This window comes from Terrapene carolina, unplaced genomic scaffold, assembly GCF_002925995.2.
Source record: "Terrapene carolina triunguis isolate 2854851 unplaced genomic scaffold, T_m_triunguis-2.0 Scaffold210, whole genome shotgun sequence".
Taxonomy (NCBI): domain Eukaryota; kingdom Metazoa; phylum Chordata; order Testudines; family Emydidae; genus Terrapene; species Terrapene triunguis.
In genome coordinates, this window is record NW_020664561.1 from 21170272 (window position 1) to 21187839 (window position 17568).

At 40.6% G+C, this 17568-nt stretch overlaps 1 protein-coding gene across 1 annotated transcript in view; it reads left to right on the forward strand.

The window, feature by feature from the left end:
* Positions 1-7198: 7198 nt before the first annotated feature.
* The window catches only part of LOC112125197 (regulator of G-protein signaling 13), a 17911-nt gene continuing 7541 nt past the window's right edge, over positions 7199-17568 (forward strand). The window contains exons 1-2 of the mRNA XM_026655701.1: positions 7199-7263; positions 10777-10838. Of these exons, the coding sequence (XP_026511486.1) occupies positions 7199-7263; positions 10777-10838 (127 nt within the window). The remainder of the gene's footprint in view (positions 7264-10776; positions 10839-17568) is intronic.

The following is a 17568-nucleotide window of genomic DNA, read 5'->3' on the forward strand; positions in this document are numbered from 1 at the left end:
TCCTCCCCTGACTCTTCGGCTCTGTTTAAGAGCCAAGCTGCCTGAGCGCTACCGGCTTCGGGCAGCTCGGCTCTTAAGCCAAAGAGTAAGGGGAGGAGCAGAGCAGCTGGAGCCTGCGAGGGGAAGTGCCCGGCCGGTATTTTTCCCAGACATGTTCGGCTTTTTGGCAATTCCCCCCGGACGGGGGTTTGATTACCAAAAAGACGGACATGTCCGGGAAAAAACGGATATATGGTAACCCTACACTGCACAAATATTTGTCCAGGGATCTGTGAAAGAAATAATTAAATGACACTGTACTCGTAAAGCTTATGGAAAGGTATGAAAAGTAAACAAAAGCAGAATGAAAATACTGTTTTATAACGAATGCATCAGAAAGGGGTTGCATTAGAAGAGTGAATCTTGAAAGGTTCAGAATGTCTAATCAGATAAGCACACTGGCAGGTTCAGACCCCTCTATGAAGCTTATTTGAACTTGAATCTTTGAAATTTCCTTCCTTTTTCTCCCCACAAAACTCCTTTCTCCAACACAGTTGGGCTAATCATGAAATACTTACACTCAGAACATTTTTAATTTCCTCTTCGCAAAAAGAGGTCCCAGTCGTGCAATGAGTTCCATACAGGTAGACCTTTATGTCCATGTAGAATCCCACTGAAGTCAGTGGAAATCTGCCAAGGGTTCTCTGCCAATTTACACATTGCAGGATTGGGATCATTTTTTTCCCCCTTAAACAGAATCACTGTTGGAATAGACCAGAATCACTGTTGGATGTACACGTTTATACATAGCAAAGGGCCATACATTGGTAGAGTCATCTGCAATAAAAATAGGCCTGGCACACTAAATTATTATGGTTTGAAAACTTGACTTTAACTTAAATGAACTGGGTTCATGTTTTGCCTACAAGAGACTAAGTAAAACAAAAAAAAAGTAGGGATATCAGAGAAGAAAAGATCCAATGAAAAATTAAACATGGGGGGGGGCAGTCCCCTCAAAACTCTTTTGCATATCAGTGTCTGTTTCACTAAACTGTTCATGTCAAAACCCTGAGAGTGTACTCAAGATAATCTGCCACCCTGTCCCTCTCAGACCTCCTAGAATAGAGCTTTGAAACCAGTAGGGGAGGGCACATCTGAATTTCTTGGGGGACAGAATAAGCCTTCCAATGGTTCAGTGGTTATGGTAGAAGTGGCGGAGCCAAGTGACAGGTCACAGAACCACTCATTCAAGGTTGTCTCAGCCGCCCCAATGTCATGACAGCTCTGGAGCACAGAGTCATAATGCCACTCAGAGCAGCAGGGGCGGCTAAGCCAAACCCAGGGAGAATCTGCCACCCCAGGCAGTTAATTCTTGAAAAGTGTGGGACTACTTCATTCATTCCTATATGGTACTAACTCAGGCTAAAACTCAAGAAACACAACTCCTCATCTGCTAACAAAACCACTCTGTAGTGTGGACACAAGCTGGTACCACTCAAGTACCATTAATCCTCCAGTGACTTCCCATAATTCCCCATGTGTGCAGGAACAACAGGCAAGTCCTCCCACAATTCACTGGGAAAGAATTAATAGAGTGGCTCAGCTTACTACAGCACTAAGAACTATGGGGTGTGCCCCAGAAGTCTTAGCACCACACACTAGTGGAGTGCAGCCCCAATGTGGACACAGCAACTCAAGTGTTATTTTGTAGTTTGGCCATTCTCGTTTGACTTAGGCTAACTCGAGATGTAGTGTAGAGAAATTGAGTTAACACTGCACTGACGACATACCCTTCTTGCCAACTATGATAACGATGATAAAGGACCTCACACAATGTAAAAACAAGTCCTACTTTAACATCGTGCTTCAGAGTCAACCACCGTGCCACGTATTAAAGTTGATTGGAAATGCACATGTAAAACACATATCATACTAAGGAACTCAGAGAGAACTAACTTTTAGAGCAGAAAAGTAAGACTAACAAAACAATTGGAGATAATCACTTCTTGATCGCAACTATAACATGAATGCGCCATTTTTCAGTGGTGGGATGCTTATCTCTTTTCAACAGTGTCATTTGATCAAGAGATGGAAAATATTAGTCACAAAACTGACCCCGTCAGAGAATACCTAAAGGATTTCAATACAGTAAAATACTTCTTTTCAGTTCATCATTACAGAGGTCACAATAGTGTCAGAATACACAGCCTGTTTTTATCAGTGGTGCATCAGGAGCCCAATGGAACTTTTTTTTTTCATATTAACCACACACACAGTTTGCATATATATTTGCACGAAAGGAGTCAGGCAACAGCACACACAGTGTGGATACAATCAGAGTGTGACAAGACTTTTTACTTTAAAAGAAAACAGGATGGAATTTGGAAACTTGACCTCCTGGCCAAGTGCTACTACTAAATGAAACATTAAAAAGGGGGGGACAATCCAAGAAAAAAATTGTAAGTATAAGATTATGCATGACTCTTTTCAGAATTTAAATTGAATTAGAGTATTTCCTTCAGCATAAACAGGGAATGTAGAGATAAGGGCATAGCTTTTTTGTCCAGGATATACTTCCCACACACACTTGTAAGGTCAGCCTTAGAATGGCAACAGCACCTGTTTTCTAAATATGTACAATGTGTAGACAAATGTATGCCTATGTGAATCTTCTGCATTACATTCTCAGTATATTAAGATCAATAATCTCTATGCAATAAACTGAAGATAGGTTAGAGTGCAATTAACTAAAACTTTTATCATAAAGATTTCTTTATGGAAACTTCACTGTACAGTCAAAATAGCTGCATACTAAAAAAAGTAAATAGCTTCTTTACAACCGAACATGGCATAATCTTCTCATGCTGAAATAAAAATAATGTATGTTACAGTTTCATTCAAAATAAAGGCTTTGTTCTTTGATCTATCAAAACATTTTTCTGTTTCACAGGATATTCTCTCATTATAGATAATTGTAATTACAGTCATCCCAGACTTATATTGTTTAAAAATTACTCATATCCTTTCCATCTGTGAATAGTTTTAGATCTTAGATTCATTTACTATCAGAAGTGTGATTAATTCTCAGAATGTTGTGTGACTACTTCATTCATTCATATATTGTACTAACTCAGCTAGGGTCCTGTGATTTGCCTTCTGGGTGATGAAATCTGCTGGAAATGCACAATCCTACATGCTAAGATACTTTTCATGAGCTTACGTGGAAAAGCTTTATAATAAACCAAGGAACAGATTTGGGTAATTTGCACACAACTCCTCTGAACTAAATCCACAAGTGGTGTAAGTGAGTATAGCTCCATTGTCTTCAATAGAACTATGTTGATTTATACCTGCTGAAGACTGGCCCCTTTGATAACGGTTACATTCATGTGAATTTCAACAGTATACAATACCTTGGGCTAGTCCAGAACAAAACAAAAAGGTATACCAGCGTGTATGTCTCTCTCTGCAGGTCCATATGTGGGGCAGGGCTATGAAGGAAAAGGGAAAGCTGATGAAGACGAACTGTATAAATACTCAAGACTCTTCTGATTTAGCACATTTCTGTCATCACATTAATCCAAGCTAGCATATTTCATTAATCTTATCCTTAGCTTTAGAAGTGAATTATATGCATTCCAACATTTTAAAAGCATTATCAAAGAAATGTTCATATTGTTTCTGAATGCAATTCTATAAACTGACTTGTGTGTTGATACAGTAGCTGAAAACCTACAAGTGAAATTTATTATGAACAGTAATAGTGTTGGGCTCAGATAGGGAATGAAAGTATTAGGATCAAATTTGATCACGTACTGCTTTTAATTATTGGAGATAAGCAGTGCAGGTGGGCTAAGGAGCAGAATGTCAGGGTGAGCAGTCTAGGGACTCTATTTGTAAAAACCTTTCTGAATGAGAAGCAGGATCTACAAATGGTGATGCATAAAAACCCAGAGCCACTTCCTGAATGGTGCTAAGCCCAGCTGCTAATTTTGGGCACCCAATGTTTCACAGGATGGGGCCCACCACAGACTCTCATATGACGTGACACCCAGACAGCCACACTTCTACAGAACTAAGCACTTGGAACTGCATGAGAAACGCAAACACAGTACCAAGTGGGATAAACCATTCTTTACTAAAAATACAAAATTCCAAACTGTGTAAAAAGCTTATTGAGAGAGAGCGTGAGAGCAAGAGATTTTTTTATTCAGCACATAACATTAAAAATATTAAAGTTAAATCCAAAAACCAATCTAGGGCTGAGTGGAAACATGAAATAGAAAGAAGTTTCAATAATTCAAAAAGAGCAAAATATTTAGGAAAAAAAGTGTTTTACAAACAGCCTCACAATTGACAACGTAGGGTAAAATTCTGTCCTCATGAACTCAATGGAGTTTTGTTTTTAGTCTCAGAAAGGCCAACTGCTGAGCATGACAGAGACTGAATTACTCATTAGAAGTGACCTCTCCAGGACAGATCGGAGGCATATGGTAAGAACGGTGTGGGAAACACTACACACAGATGCCCATGCTGTGCTCTTTCTATGGACAGAGAACCTTGACCTCAAGTTTGACACAATTACCATGAGTTCTAAAATACAGTGATGTAAAAGAAAGCAATAAATCAATAAAATTGCAAAACTTTGCTGCCTTGCACTTGTTTAGTCATTTACAGTTATGAACAGAGAGGGCAAATGCTACCAAACCACAAGGTGCACACTTTGCACAGGTGTATATGACTACATAAGCTGCTAAATAGCAAATAACCGGACTACATAATGGAAGCTTTCAAAGAATGACTCAAGTCTTTCTTAACTTCTAGATTTGCTCTGATTACAGCCATGGGCAGTCTGCCCTCAGTGTAACTCCACTGGTCAACAGGCTAGCACCAGATTCTGGTATGGCATACAGTGGTATACTGTAATGCTCTGCTCAAGTAAATGAAGCCACACTGCAATTTAGGGCAGCAGCAGATGTGACCTCTAATGTAGACAGCTGAAGCCACTCTTTGCACCAGTAGATCGTTCCTGGATTGAAACTAGCATAAAATGCACCAGAGTAAATCATAGTTTATTGCAGCATACCCTGTCTACATTATGAGTTGCACCAGTGCAACTACACAAATTGCTAGCACCAATGGCTGAAACTCACGCAAATCCTCAGTGCAGACAAGGCTTCAGGGGAAAAACATCAAATTCAGCTGAAATTATGGAATTCATATAATAGTAGGGTGACCAGACAGCAAGTGTGAAAAATCAGGACGGGGGTGGGTGGGGGGTAATAGGAGCCTATATAAGAAAAAGACCCCAAAATCAGGACTGTCCCTATAAAATCGGGACATCTGGTCACCCTATATAATAGTGCTACAAAAAGTAATTGTATTTCTTTGCCTGTTATCTAATGTATTATCAGATGATTCAAATACCTGTAAAGGAAGAACAGAGAACAACATAGTCCTGCTTTCATGAGCTACAAATGTGTAGTTAAGCTCTAGGCCACAGTATTTGTTTAAAGTGTTTATCTTTGCTGATATATGTTCTCCAGTAAGAACAAAACAGTCTCCTTTTACAATGGAGTTTTCCATACAGCAACCAAAGAAAAAATATTTGTTATCGACTCCTGCTTTAAAGAAGAATTCAGCAATGTAGACTACCTTATATTTTAAAATAAAGCCATCTAGGTTATGCAAGAGTTCCACTCCAATGATCCAAAGTACAAATGTATCTGGATATGAACATTTTTATTACAGCACAGATAAAGGCTACAGCTTAGTATTTCAAAAATGGAGGCCTGAAGGTTCTAAATCTTGGCTGTTCTTTTTTAAAGTGTTAAGCACCCAGCAACTCCCCCTGAAGTCTGCTTTAAATTTCAGTGGGGGTTTCTGTTGAGTAAATTATTTGGGTTTTGCTTGTGGGCAATTTTTGGAGCATATATTATACACAGGGAACTTGCAAAGCCATAGAGCTATGAGAATTTGAGCAGCCATCTCAAGGATACTGGCATGCATTCTCTTCGGGTTTGAGGGATAAGGCCCCATATAGTATTATCAGTCAGAGTTGTTATGGTGCTTTGCAAGTAGGCATTTTAATATCTGGTAGAAAACCTAATGGGCTAGATTCTCAGATGGTCTAAACTGATGTAGTTCCATTGATTTCAGACTCTAAGGATATGGCCTAATTATAAGAGAGGTGAGTTTAAGGATTCCACAGTTCACGATGTCCCCTGGGGCAGTGAAACTTTGCACCATCCTTATTTTGTGTTCGAATATAAAAGCACAATTTAGCCCTAGGATAGGTGTAGGCCAATCGAGCCCTAATCTGAACCAAATTGTAGATTTAAATTACTAGACTGAAAAGAGATCTCTTTGATTATTGGTGGGGACTACAATGTAGTAATCTAATTCTAGATTGATATACACAGAAACTCATTTTAAAGAAAGACCCATTCCATAAACAACATTATACATAAGCTTGTTGAATAATTTGGCCTTCAGAATATATGGCATTGCTTAGAGGAGGAGGAGTTGGACAAATAAAAAAATAGAAATAAAAAAGGAGAAGACGACTTTCTTCAGTTCACAAATAATTTTCTAGAATAGATATTTCCTTAATTTCCTCATCACTACATAGTACCCATAGTACCCATAGTTTCTGACAGGATCCATATGTCAGAATAAGTTTACCAGGTCTGATCAATAATTTGGATTAATATTGACTCAGCATGTCCCAAACATTTGGAGATTCAATAATTCACTCACAAACTCAAAGTTATTCAGTTTAAATCAAAGTCTTGAGCTCTCACATACAAGATCCAAAAGCTACTGAAGCCAGTGGAGAGATTCCCATTGATTTCAATGTACTTTGAGTCAGGCCCAAAATCTCCAAAACCTCTCCAGGCATATTTATAGGATGTCCCTCAAAACATTTTGAGAGGAGGAATAATGTACTTTTCAACAAAAGCAAATGAAAAACATAAAACCCTGAAAAAAGATTAAGGGAAAAGCCTCATTCCTGTCAAATATTTTCATAAATACAGTGGGTGAATTTAAATAGCTCATCCCGGTTTTAGAGGTCTGACCAATTCCAATTATATTCCCTATATGTAAAAAGAGGAACACCGTTGGAACTGGTCAGACCTCTAAAATCAGGGTGGACTTTAAGTGCACCTGCTGTACTATATCAGGTTCCAAAACTCACATGTTTTCTTTATTTAGGAGAATGAGCCCAAATATTTGTTGTCTTTGTAAGCTATTCAGAGAAGACGAAAATGGGATCACTTCTAAGTAAGTAGTACTATAATTCTGCAGTCACATAATCCTACAAGATATGAAGGGATTTAGCCTCCTGACTAAAAGAGTCAAGAGGGCTAACGATACAATTTAATGCTGAATATTTACCCATGCATGTTGTCCTCATGGATGCACATATATTGATCACCTGTTATTCATGCTGTTTCTTCACAGTAGAACAATTTCAATGTATTTGCATTGTCTTTAGGCTGTGAGTAACCGGATTGTTTTAATTTGAGCTGTTCAGACATAGACATCTTGGTCCAAGTTCACCCCTGGTGTAACCACTGAAGTCAATGGAGCTATACCTGGGATGAATTTAAAACAGGATGTTTTGGGTTTGTTTTTGTTTGTGGTTTTGTTGTTGTTGTTGATTGTTTTTTTTTAAAACTCAGCCCCACTGCCAGATGTTGAAAATTTGTGCCTTATGCTACCATTTGTCTCAGCTGGACAGGTTCTCCAGCCAATTTATGTTTCCCATGATGCCATAAATTCCTATGTACACTACAACTGCTTGGCAAGAGAGGAGATTGTGGTGCTTGAGAACCAGGGAGCCCAGCCCATAGAAGAGAATTGGGGCATGAGGCAATCGAACTACAGCTCACATGAAGTACCACAATGGCATTTCCAAATTGAAATCTTTCAGCCCAAAATTTCTAGTTTTTGATTTTTCAGTAAAGTCAAGTTTTTCTGTGTGGAAAAAAACAAACACCAACCCGCTCTCCTTAGCACTTTGCAAGATGGTGGGAGACAAATGGATTTTAAAAGTGTACAAATAATATATGAGAATCCAAAACAACCTCACTAAGCCAGTAGTCTCACTACTAGTAGTAGTATTTATTCTTTTTATATTACAGTAGCACATAGAAGCAACAAGCAAGATTGGGACACCATTGTGCAAGACACTGTACAAACACAGTGAGAGATTGTAGGCTCATCAGGGCAGGGACTATCTAAATACAAAAAAACAGAAAAAGGTTGGAAGGGAAAACAAATCAAGTGACTTGCCCGAGGTCACACAGCTGGTCAGTGGCATAGCGGGAAATAGAAGCCATGTCTCCTGATTCCCAGTCCTGGGCCTTCTGCAGTGGACCATGGTCCCTTAAGTACTTTGTCTTTTCTAGTTGTGCAGTATACATTGGATAGTGGAGACATAACCAGTTCTTCTCCCTCTCCATAAGGATTCTCACTGCAGCAGATCCTACTGATACAACTGACTAAGTGGGGTTATAGTCAGAAAAGTGGGAAACAAACATCTTAATAGTCCATACTCATTTTCCCCTCAGTGACTTCCATATATTTCCTCAGTTTACAGTAAAACATCATCTTCCCTAAGCGTTAACTTACCCATGGAAAGTAACTAAAAACAGGCTGTGTTTGTTCTGCTTCACAGATTAACACTAGAGGCAAATATTCAGAAATGGAAATAAAATGGCAGTTTTGATGGCGCTCAGGGAGACAGACAAGAACATCATTTGTTCTGTATAAGAGTGATAATGCTGACAACAGTAAAAATGTGTCTGTGTCAGTAACAGCAGATATGACTCAGAAGCAGCTCTATCAACGAATAAGCATTCACAGGAACAAGATGCAACTTTTGCAGAGCCACCTCTCTTCCCATAACCACACACTTCAAGTATTTATGTAAAGAGGAGGTCAGTTAGGCATGAGAAAATCCCTACTTGAACAAGAACCAACTGTGTGACCAGAAATTACGAAAAAGCTGAGACCACAGTTTGGTGGTTGCAAAATTTCTACCGAAAATAGGAGTTCAATCTATCCAGAAATGTGCTGAGTAACTGACATTCATTTTTCTGCCCAGAAAAGAAGATTGGCTTGTTATAACGAACAGTAAGACACGGCAGTGGTATCCTTCCTAGAATTATATCAAAACAAACCTAAGAAATCACCACAAACTAGACTACAAAACCAGCAAACAGCTGCTGTGCAGAGCAGGCTTACAAATCAATCCCACTAGTACCCACTATCCACAAACCAATACTGCTTTTAATCAAATATGGATTATTCTTGAACTTTATGGTAATTAAGTGGCTTTAGTTGGGATTCAGTAACTGATGCCGAAATGGAAGGACCAAGGGAGAAGGAAAACTCCCTCTCCAGTTTGATTAGAGCCTAATGAACTACAATGCACTTTTTCTCCAATCTCTTACATAGACATGAACATTTAGCATAGGCATTTCTTTCAAGTTACCAGTGTTAGGATACTAAAAATTATAAGACCCGGAGACAAAGGTGGTATATTTAAAGTTATGCTGATTTACACCCGTGCAGGATCTGGCCCTTAGAAGTTTATTTTTCTTCAAGATGTTTACTTCTCTCTGATCCCTCAGTCTTTCACAGAACTGAGAGTTAAGAGAATAAATGCAAGACCCCTAGAAAGCCAGGAAATTGCCACGTAAGAACAAGCATAGAAGAAAAACAATCCATTTAGTCACCTCTAAGAATCCTCTTGATTAGTAATACTGTGATTAATTTTAAAGTACAAACAAGTAGGGAATTAAATGGATTTAGTGTCTTTTGCAGTCAAGATTCTATTAGTCTTTCCATCATTTATCAGCTACAGTAGAACCTCTCAGTTATGAGCACCAGAGTTATGAACTGACCATCAACCACACACCTCATTTGGAACTGGAAGCATGCAATCAGGCAGCAGCAGAGACAAAAGCAATACAATACAGCACTGTGTTAAATGTAAATTACTAAAAAAAAAATAAAGGGGAAGTTTAAAAAATTTTTGACAACGTAAGGAAACTGTTTCATTTAAATTAAGATGGTTAAAATCAGCATTGTTCTTCTCTATAGTAAAGTTTCAAAGCTGTGTTAAGTCAATGTTCAGTTGTAAACTTTTGAAATAACCACCACAGCGTTTTGTTCTGAGTTAAGAACAATCTCCATTCCCCAGGTGTTCATACTACTGAGGTTCTACTGTATAATGTTCAGAGCTCAACCTTTCAGCTGATGGTAAATGTAGAAGGTGTTAGTTGAGAAGAAAAAAGTTTTTACATTTTTTGTTATCATACTCAGTCCCAAGGGACTTTAATAATAGTACCTAACATTGCAGTGGCACCTGAAGTCCTGAACCACAGCAGGGTCTCTAGACACAAATCAACCCTACATGATCACCCCTGCCTCAGAGAGCTGACAATCTGAACTGTTAATGCTGTCTTTATTATTCTCCCTTTCTGAAGTACTGTACTGCACTGCCTACACACACAATTTCCATTGACTTCAAAGGGAGTTGTATGGGTGTAATTTAGTGCAGAACTGGGTCCATAGTTATTGCAAGTTATCTTTTCTTCAAAACTGTAAGCACGGGATCCGAGACATCCAAAAAATGAACTTGCAGAGAGCAAAATGCATATAGAGTCATTGAATTATGTGACTGGATTTTAGATAATGAAATTTAGCTTTATTTTTAAACCTAGCATTAGCCACGCAGTTAACTACAACTCTAATCCCACAATAACCTTTCCCCCTTTTGCAAAGAGTGTCATTGGAGGAAGTGCTACAGTGGTCCCAATCTTTTGAAACGCTGATGACTACTAAATGTAAGTAGTTGTCTGTTTGTATGTTGTATGTTTGTACTCCAGCAGAGTTATTTACCAGCAGCTATCTAACTTTTTTAGAAATGTGTGAATAGGGAAAGCTTATGTGATACATTGGTATATCTCCATTTACTGTGTTTTATGGTTACTGACCTCCATTAAAGAGGAAAGCGAATGAAAAATTTTAATGCCAAATCAATCACCACGAATGCCCTTGATGCCCATTGCAATATAATAAGTCACTATGAATCCTTCTGAGAGATAAGTTAGGTGAGGTAATATCTTTTATTGGACCAATTTCTATTGGGAAAGGGACACATTTTTGAGCTTCACCAAGCTCTTCCTCAGGCCTGGGGAATTAAATACAAACTGGGACAGACCATTAAGCATAAGGGATTCATACATGCTATAGGAGACCACTTAAAATGAAGTGGGCCATTAAGGGTTTAGCAGGCAGTAGGGTGTGTTACAAATTGTTGTAATAAGCCATAAATCCAGCATTTGTGTTAAGTCAGTGGTTTTTAAGTAAAAGCAGCAAAGAGTCCTGTGGCACCTTATAGACTAACAGACGTATAGGAGCATGAGCTTTTGTGGGTGAATACCCACTTCTTCGGATGCATTTTTAAGTGTTCAGCAAAGTTATGAATTTATGTTTCTAGGCTCATCTTTTAAAGGTGTTTCACAGGTTTCCTTTGAAGATGAGGACTGAGAGGTCAAACATGGAGTGATCGCTTTGTAAAAAGTGTTCGCCCACGGGTCATAGGGCATTTTTATCTTATTTTTTGTGACGGTTCATTCAAGAGCATAGTGATTGGCTGGTTTCACCCCTATAGTTGTTTTGGGACATCTGATGTGCTAGTTGAGGTACACCACGGGTTGATAGAGGCATGTGATATAGGAGCCATGAATCTTGAAAGGTGTGTTCTGGGGAGTATTGATCATTGTAGCAGTGGAGACATGTCTGCAGGTTTGCACTTGTTATTATGGCAGGATCTGATGCCGTTTTGAGTTGGTGTGTCCTAGTCTGTAGGAAGCTTGGTGAGGTTGGGACATTGTTTGAAGGCCCGAAAAGGGGGGTTGGGAAAGATTTCTTTCAGGATGTGGTCCCCTCAAGTCAGGGTTGTAGTTTGATGACACCCCATGTGGATTCCAGTGTGGGGTGGTAGGTGAAAACTAGGGGTGTATGTTCAGTGGGTTTTTTTCCCCCGTGTATTGAAGCAGGTTCTCTCAAGGTATTTGGGTGACCCATTCCATGATTTGATCTATTTTTCTGGTGGCATGTCCTTGTTTGGTGAAGGCATTTGTGTGTATATCGCGGAGTTTCTCCTCAGAGAAAATTCTGTGGTACCAGTGCCTGGCTGTAGATACTTCTTGCTGTGTTCAGGGTGGTTGCTGGATCCAGAAGTTTCTTGTATATAGTCATCTGTAGGGCTCATCATGGTGTCCAGGAAGTTGATGCTAGCATGGGAATGTTCAAGAGAGTTTGATGGTTGGGCAGTGGTGCTTGAAGTTCTGGAGGAAATCTATGAGTAAGTTTAGGTCATCTGTCAAAAGGATGAAAATATCGTTGATGTCCTCATTCTCAAAGGAAACCTGCACAATGGACAAACTTGGGAACTTAAATTCATTACTCTACTGAACACTAAAAAACATGGCCTTAAACAGAGACATTAAACAGAAGTTACTAGATCACAAGCCCTGGTTCTCATGGGAGACTTCAATCACCCTGATATCTGCTGGGAGAGCAATACAGCGGTGCACAGAAAATCCAGGAAGTTTTTGGAAAGTGCAGGGGACAATTTCCTGGTGCAAGTGCTGGAGGAACCAACTAGGGGCAGAGCTCTCCTTGACCTGCTGCTCACAAACCGCGAAGAATTAGTAGGGGAAGCAAAAGTGGATGGGAACGTGGGAGGCAGTGACCATGAGATGGTCGAGTTCGGGATCTTGACACAAGGAAGAAAGGAGAGCAGCAGAATACGGACCCTGGACTTCAGAAAAGCAGACTTTGACTCCCTCAGGGAACTGATGGGCGGGATCGCCTGGGAGAATAACATGAAGGGGAAAGGAGTGCAGGAGAGCTGGCTGTATTTTAAAGAATCCTTATTGAGGTTGCAGGAACCAACCATCCCGATGTGTAGAAAGAATAGTAAATATGGCAGGCGACCAGCTCGGCTTAACAGTGAAATCCTTGCTGATCTTAAACACAAAAAAGAAGCTTACAAGAAGTGGAAGATTGGACAAATGACCAGGGGAGGAGTATAAAAATATTGCTCAGGCATGCAGGAGTGAAATCAGGAAGGCCAAATCACACTTGGAGTTGCAGCTAGCAAGAGATGTTAAGAGTAACAAGAAGGGTTTCTTCAGGTATGTTAGCAACAAGAAGAAAGTCAAGGAAAGTGTGGGCCCCTTACTGAATGAGGGAGGCAACGTAGTGACAGAGGATGTAGAAAAACCTCATGTACTCAATGGTTTTTTTGCCTCTGTCTTCACAAACAAGGTCAGCTCCCAGACTACTGCACTGGGCAGCACAGCATGGGGAGGAGGTGACCAGCCCTCTGTGGAGAAAGAAGTGGTTCAGGACTATTTAGAAAAGCTGGATGAGCACAAGTCCATGGGGCCGGATGCACTGCATCCGAGGGTGCTAAAGGAGTTGGCGGATGTGATTGCAGAGCCATTGGCCATTATCTTTGAAAACTCATGGTGATCGGGGAAGGTCCCAGATGACTGGAAAAAGGCTAATGTGGTGCCCATCTTTAAAAAAGGGAAGAAAGAGGATCAGGGGAACTACAGGCCAATCAGCCTCACCTCAGTCCCTGGAAAAATCATGGAGCAGGTCCTCAAGGAATCAATTCTGAAGCACTTAGAGGAGAGGAAAGTGATCAGGAACAGTCAGCATGGATTCACCAAAGGCAAGTCATGCCTGACAAACCTAATTGTCTTCTGTGATGAGATAACTGGCTCTGTGGATGAGGGGAAAGCAGTGGATGTGTTATTCCTTGACTTTAGCAAAGCTTTTGATATGGTCTCCCACAGTATTCTTGCCAGCAAGTTAAAGAAGTATGGGCTGGATGAATGGACTATAAAGTGGATAGAAAGCTGGCTAGATCGTTGGGCTCAACAGATATTGATCAATGGCTCCATGTCTAGTTGGCAGCAATATAAACCCTTAAACATTATCCACACATTTCTAAATGCTACCATTGTTTTCAAATCTCAAAACATACTAAAACAGCAGCAAACTGCAAGAAGATTTGTTTATGTGATTAACACAAAAATTAAACATAAGAACATAAGAATGGTCATATTGGATCAGATCAACAGTCCATCTAGGCCAGTATCTTGTCTTCCAACAGTGGCCAATGCCAGATACTTCAAAAAGAATAAACAGAACAGGGAAATTATCAAGTGATCCATCCCCTGTTGTCCAGTCTCAGAACATGGCAATCAGAGGCTAGGGACATCCAGAGCATGGGGTTGCATCCCTGGCCATCTTGACTAATAACCTATCCTCCATGAATTTATCAAATTCTTTTTTTAACCCAGTTATAGTTTTTGCCTTCGCAACATCCCCTGGCAATGAGTTCCACAGGTTGACTGTGCATTGTGTGAAGTAGTACTTGTTTTTGTTTGTTTTAAACCTGCTGCCTACTAATTTCATTGGGTGACCCCGGGTTCTTGTGTTACATGAAGGCGTAATATAACACTTTCTTCATCACTTTCTCCACACCAGTCATAATTTTATAAACCTCTATTATATTCCCCCTTAGTCATCTCTTTTTCAGGATGAACAGTTCCAGTCTTTTCAATCTCTCCTCATATGGAAGCAGTTCCAAACCCTCAATCATTTTTGTTGCCTTTTTCTGTACCTTTTCCATTTCAAATATATCTTCTTTGAGATGGGGAGACCAGAATTGCATGCAATATTCGATGTGTTAGAGTAGCACGGAAATATTTAGTGGCATTATGATATTTACTGACTTATTATCTATCCCTTTCCAATGGTTTCTAGCATTCTGTTAGGTTTTTGCTGCTGCACATTGAGCGGATGTTTTTAGAGGACTATCCACAATGACTCCAAGATTTTTTTTTTTTTGGAGTGGTAACACCTAATTTAGACCCAACCTATTTTATGTACAGTTGGAATGATGTTTTCCAATATGAATTAGTTTGTATTTATCAACACTGAATTTCATCTGCTATTTTGTTGCTCAGTCTTGTGAGAGCCCTTCGTAACTCTTTGCAGTCTGCTTTAGACTTAACTACCTTGAATAATTTTGTGTCATCTGCAAACTTTGCCACCTCGCTGTTCACCTCTTTTTCCAGATCATTTATTAATACACTGAAAAGTAAATCAGTCAAGGACCAGATTGTGCTATAAAAGCGCAGCCTTTAGTGGGGGCAATATAGAGTATTACTGTGCAAGGGAAGATCTGGAATGCACTGTGCTATAGAGAGGCAGTTTAAAATATCAGAAATCACACGCAAGCAGCATGAGTGCTTGTAACCGCCACCCTCAGCCTGTGGCATGCTGACATCTCTTGCAGAAACCAGAAAACTCTGTGATCTGCATCACTGGAGAAATTTGCTTTTAGAATTAGAGACCTATGACTCACTCACATTATGTAGATTTTGCCATTGATGAAATGTCTCCGCATTGCTCTCAGGTTGCTGCAAACGGCCAAGTATACGAACTATGAGAAACTTCACTTGAAGTCAGTGAAGCTGCAACTGCTTATCCCAGAGCTATGTTGCTCTTAAAGTATTTACCTACACTAGGTTTTACTGGAAAATATTTCTCACCATTGCTAACAAAGGTGCTACTCAGCAAGTGGTAACAATGGTTGAAACCTCAATGTTCTCATGGCTGCAGGCATTTTAGCCACTGTATCATCAAGCAAAAAGAACAGGAGTACTTGTGGCACCTTAGAGACTAACAAATTTATTTGAGCATAAACTTTCGTGGGCTACAGCCCACTTCTTCGGATGCATAGAATGGAACATATATTGAGGAGATATATATACACATAGAGCATAAAAAGGTGGGAGTTGTCTTACTAACTCTGAGAGGTCAATTAAGTAAGAGAAAAAAACTTTTGAAGTGATAATCAAAATAGCCCAGTACAAACAGTTTGATAAGAAGTGTGAGAATACTTACATGGGGAGATAGATTCAATGTTTGTAATGGCTCAGCCATTCCCAGTCTCTATTCAAGCCTAAGTTGATTGTATCTAGTTTGCTTATCAATTCAAGCTCAGCAGTTTCTCGTTGGAGTCTGTTTTTGAAGCTTTACAAGCGCTGCTCAGAGCAGGTATAAATGACATGGTGTTAAATTCCTGAAGCTGCTAGTTCTTTAAGGTACTAAGGTTCCAACAATTGCTACCACCGGTAAAGCCAAAAATCAGTGAGAGTCGGGATGTGTGGACAAAATACAGAAGACCCTCATTATAATGCCTTTGCAATAGCAAACCTGGAGCTATAGCGAACAGGGTCCCTGTATCCTACTCACCCTCCCCGCCATGGCCCTGGGAGCTCTGTCTCCCTCCACCCCTCTCGCTATAACAAACTCCTGGCTATGCTGAACAAATGGCTTGGATCCCCAGGTGCATTATAGCAAAGGTGCACTGTACCCTTAATGTATACCAGAACATAATTTGAAAAAGCTTTTATTTGCTGGAGAGAAAACTGACAACTTTCTTAGTTACGATGATGGCAGCAACAAAAGTCACCTTTTCTTTTGATGACAGAGATAAAAAATGGAAGCGGCACAGGAGCCAGCAAACAGAGCTGTAAATAGGGGAGTTTGACTGGGAGTTTGCAAGGGGAGTTTGCAGGGAAGACTAAAAGAGGCAGGCAGAGGAACAGACAGGCTAGTGAAGGGAATGCATGGTGTTCTGGCAGTGTTTTGCTGCTCGTTGGGGGTTTGCTTTTCTGTGGGTTGTGGTGTTTTGGTTTGGTTTGTGTTTCCTGGACTAACAGGACTTAGGTGGCAAGTCTATGACAGAAGCAGCAGTGGTGGTGACCCAAGCAGTGGAAGACATAATGAAGATGACTGGATGTAGAAGCGGCGGTATGTACATGATCCTGGAGGGGGTACCTGAAAAGAGTTTCGTCTGCATGAAGTGCCACCTGATAGAGCTGATGGAAGAAAAGATCTGAGGATTGGAGATGCAGGTGGAAACTCTGGTTGAGTTTAGAAGGGGGTTCGAGTAGATGATGGAGCAAAGACATGAGGAGGCTGAAGGGAAAAGCTCAGACTTGCAGATGGAAGAAGGACCGAAGAACTCTGAGGGGAGACTGCTTGGTGAAGACAGTAGAAGCATGTGACTAAGAGAACCAGGCAGAGGAAAAGACGGGCTAGTGAAGGAGCAATAGAGCTCAGGAACAGGTTTGTGGAGCTGGAAAATGAAGAAGGGGCACAGCAGGTGGTCACTGAAGGTGAGAGGGCAAGGAAGAAGAGAAGAGCAGTGAGTCCTATAGGAAGAAGGGAAGAGTCAACGGAGATAACACCAAATATGAGCCCCAAGAGGATACGGGTTGGGTTGCAGAGGACTGCAAGGGAGCAGGGCTGACTTTAGCAAATGCGGGGCCCAATTCCTGGGGCAGCACTTCGGATTGCCGGCCAGGGTCATGGAGCCGCAGGGCTTGCTGCGCTCCAGCTAGGGTCGCGGGGCTGCGGGGCTTGCCGTGCTCCGGCAGGCGCTCTGGCCAGCGCTCCGGCTGGGGTCGCGGGGCC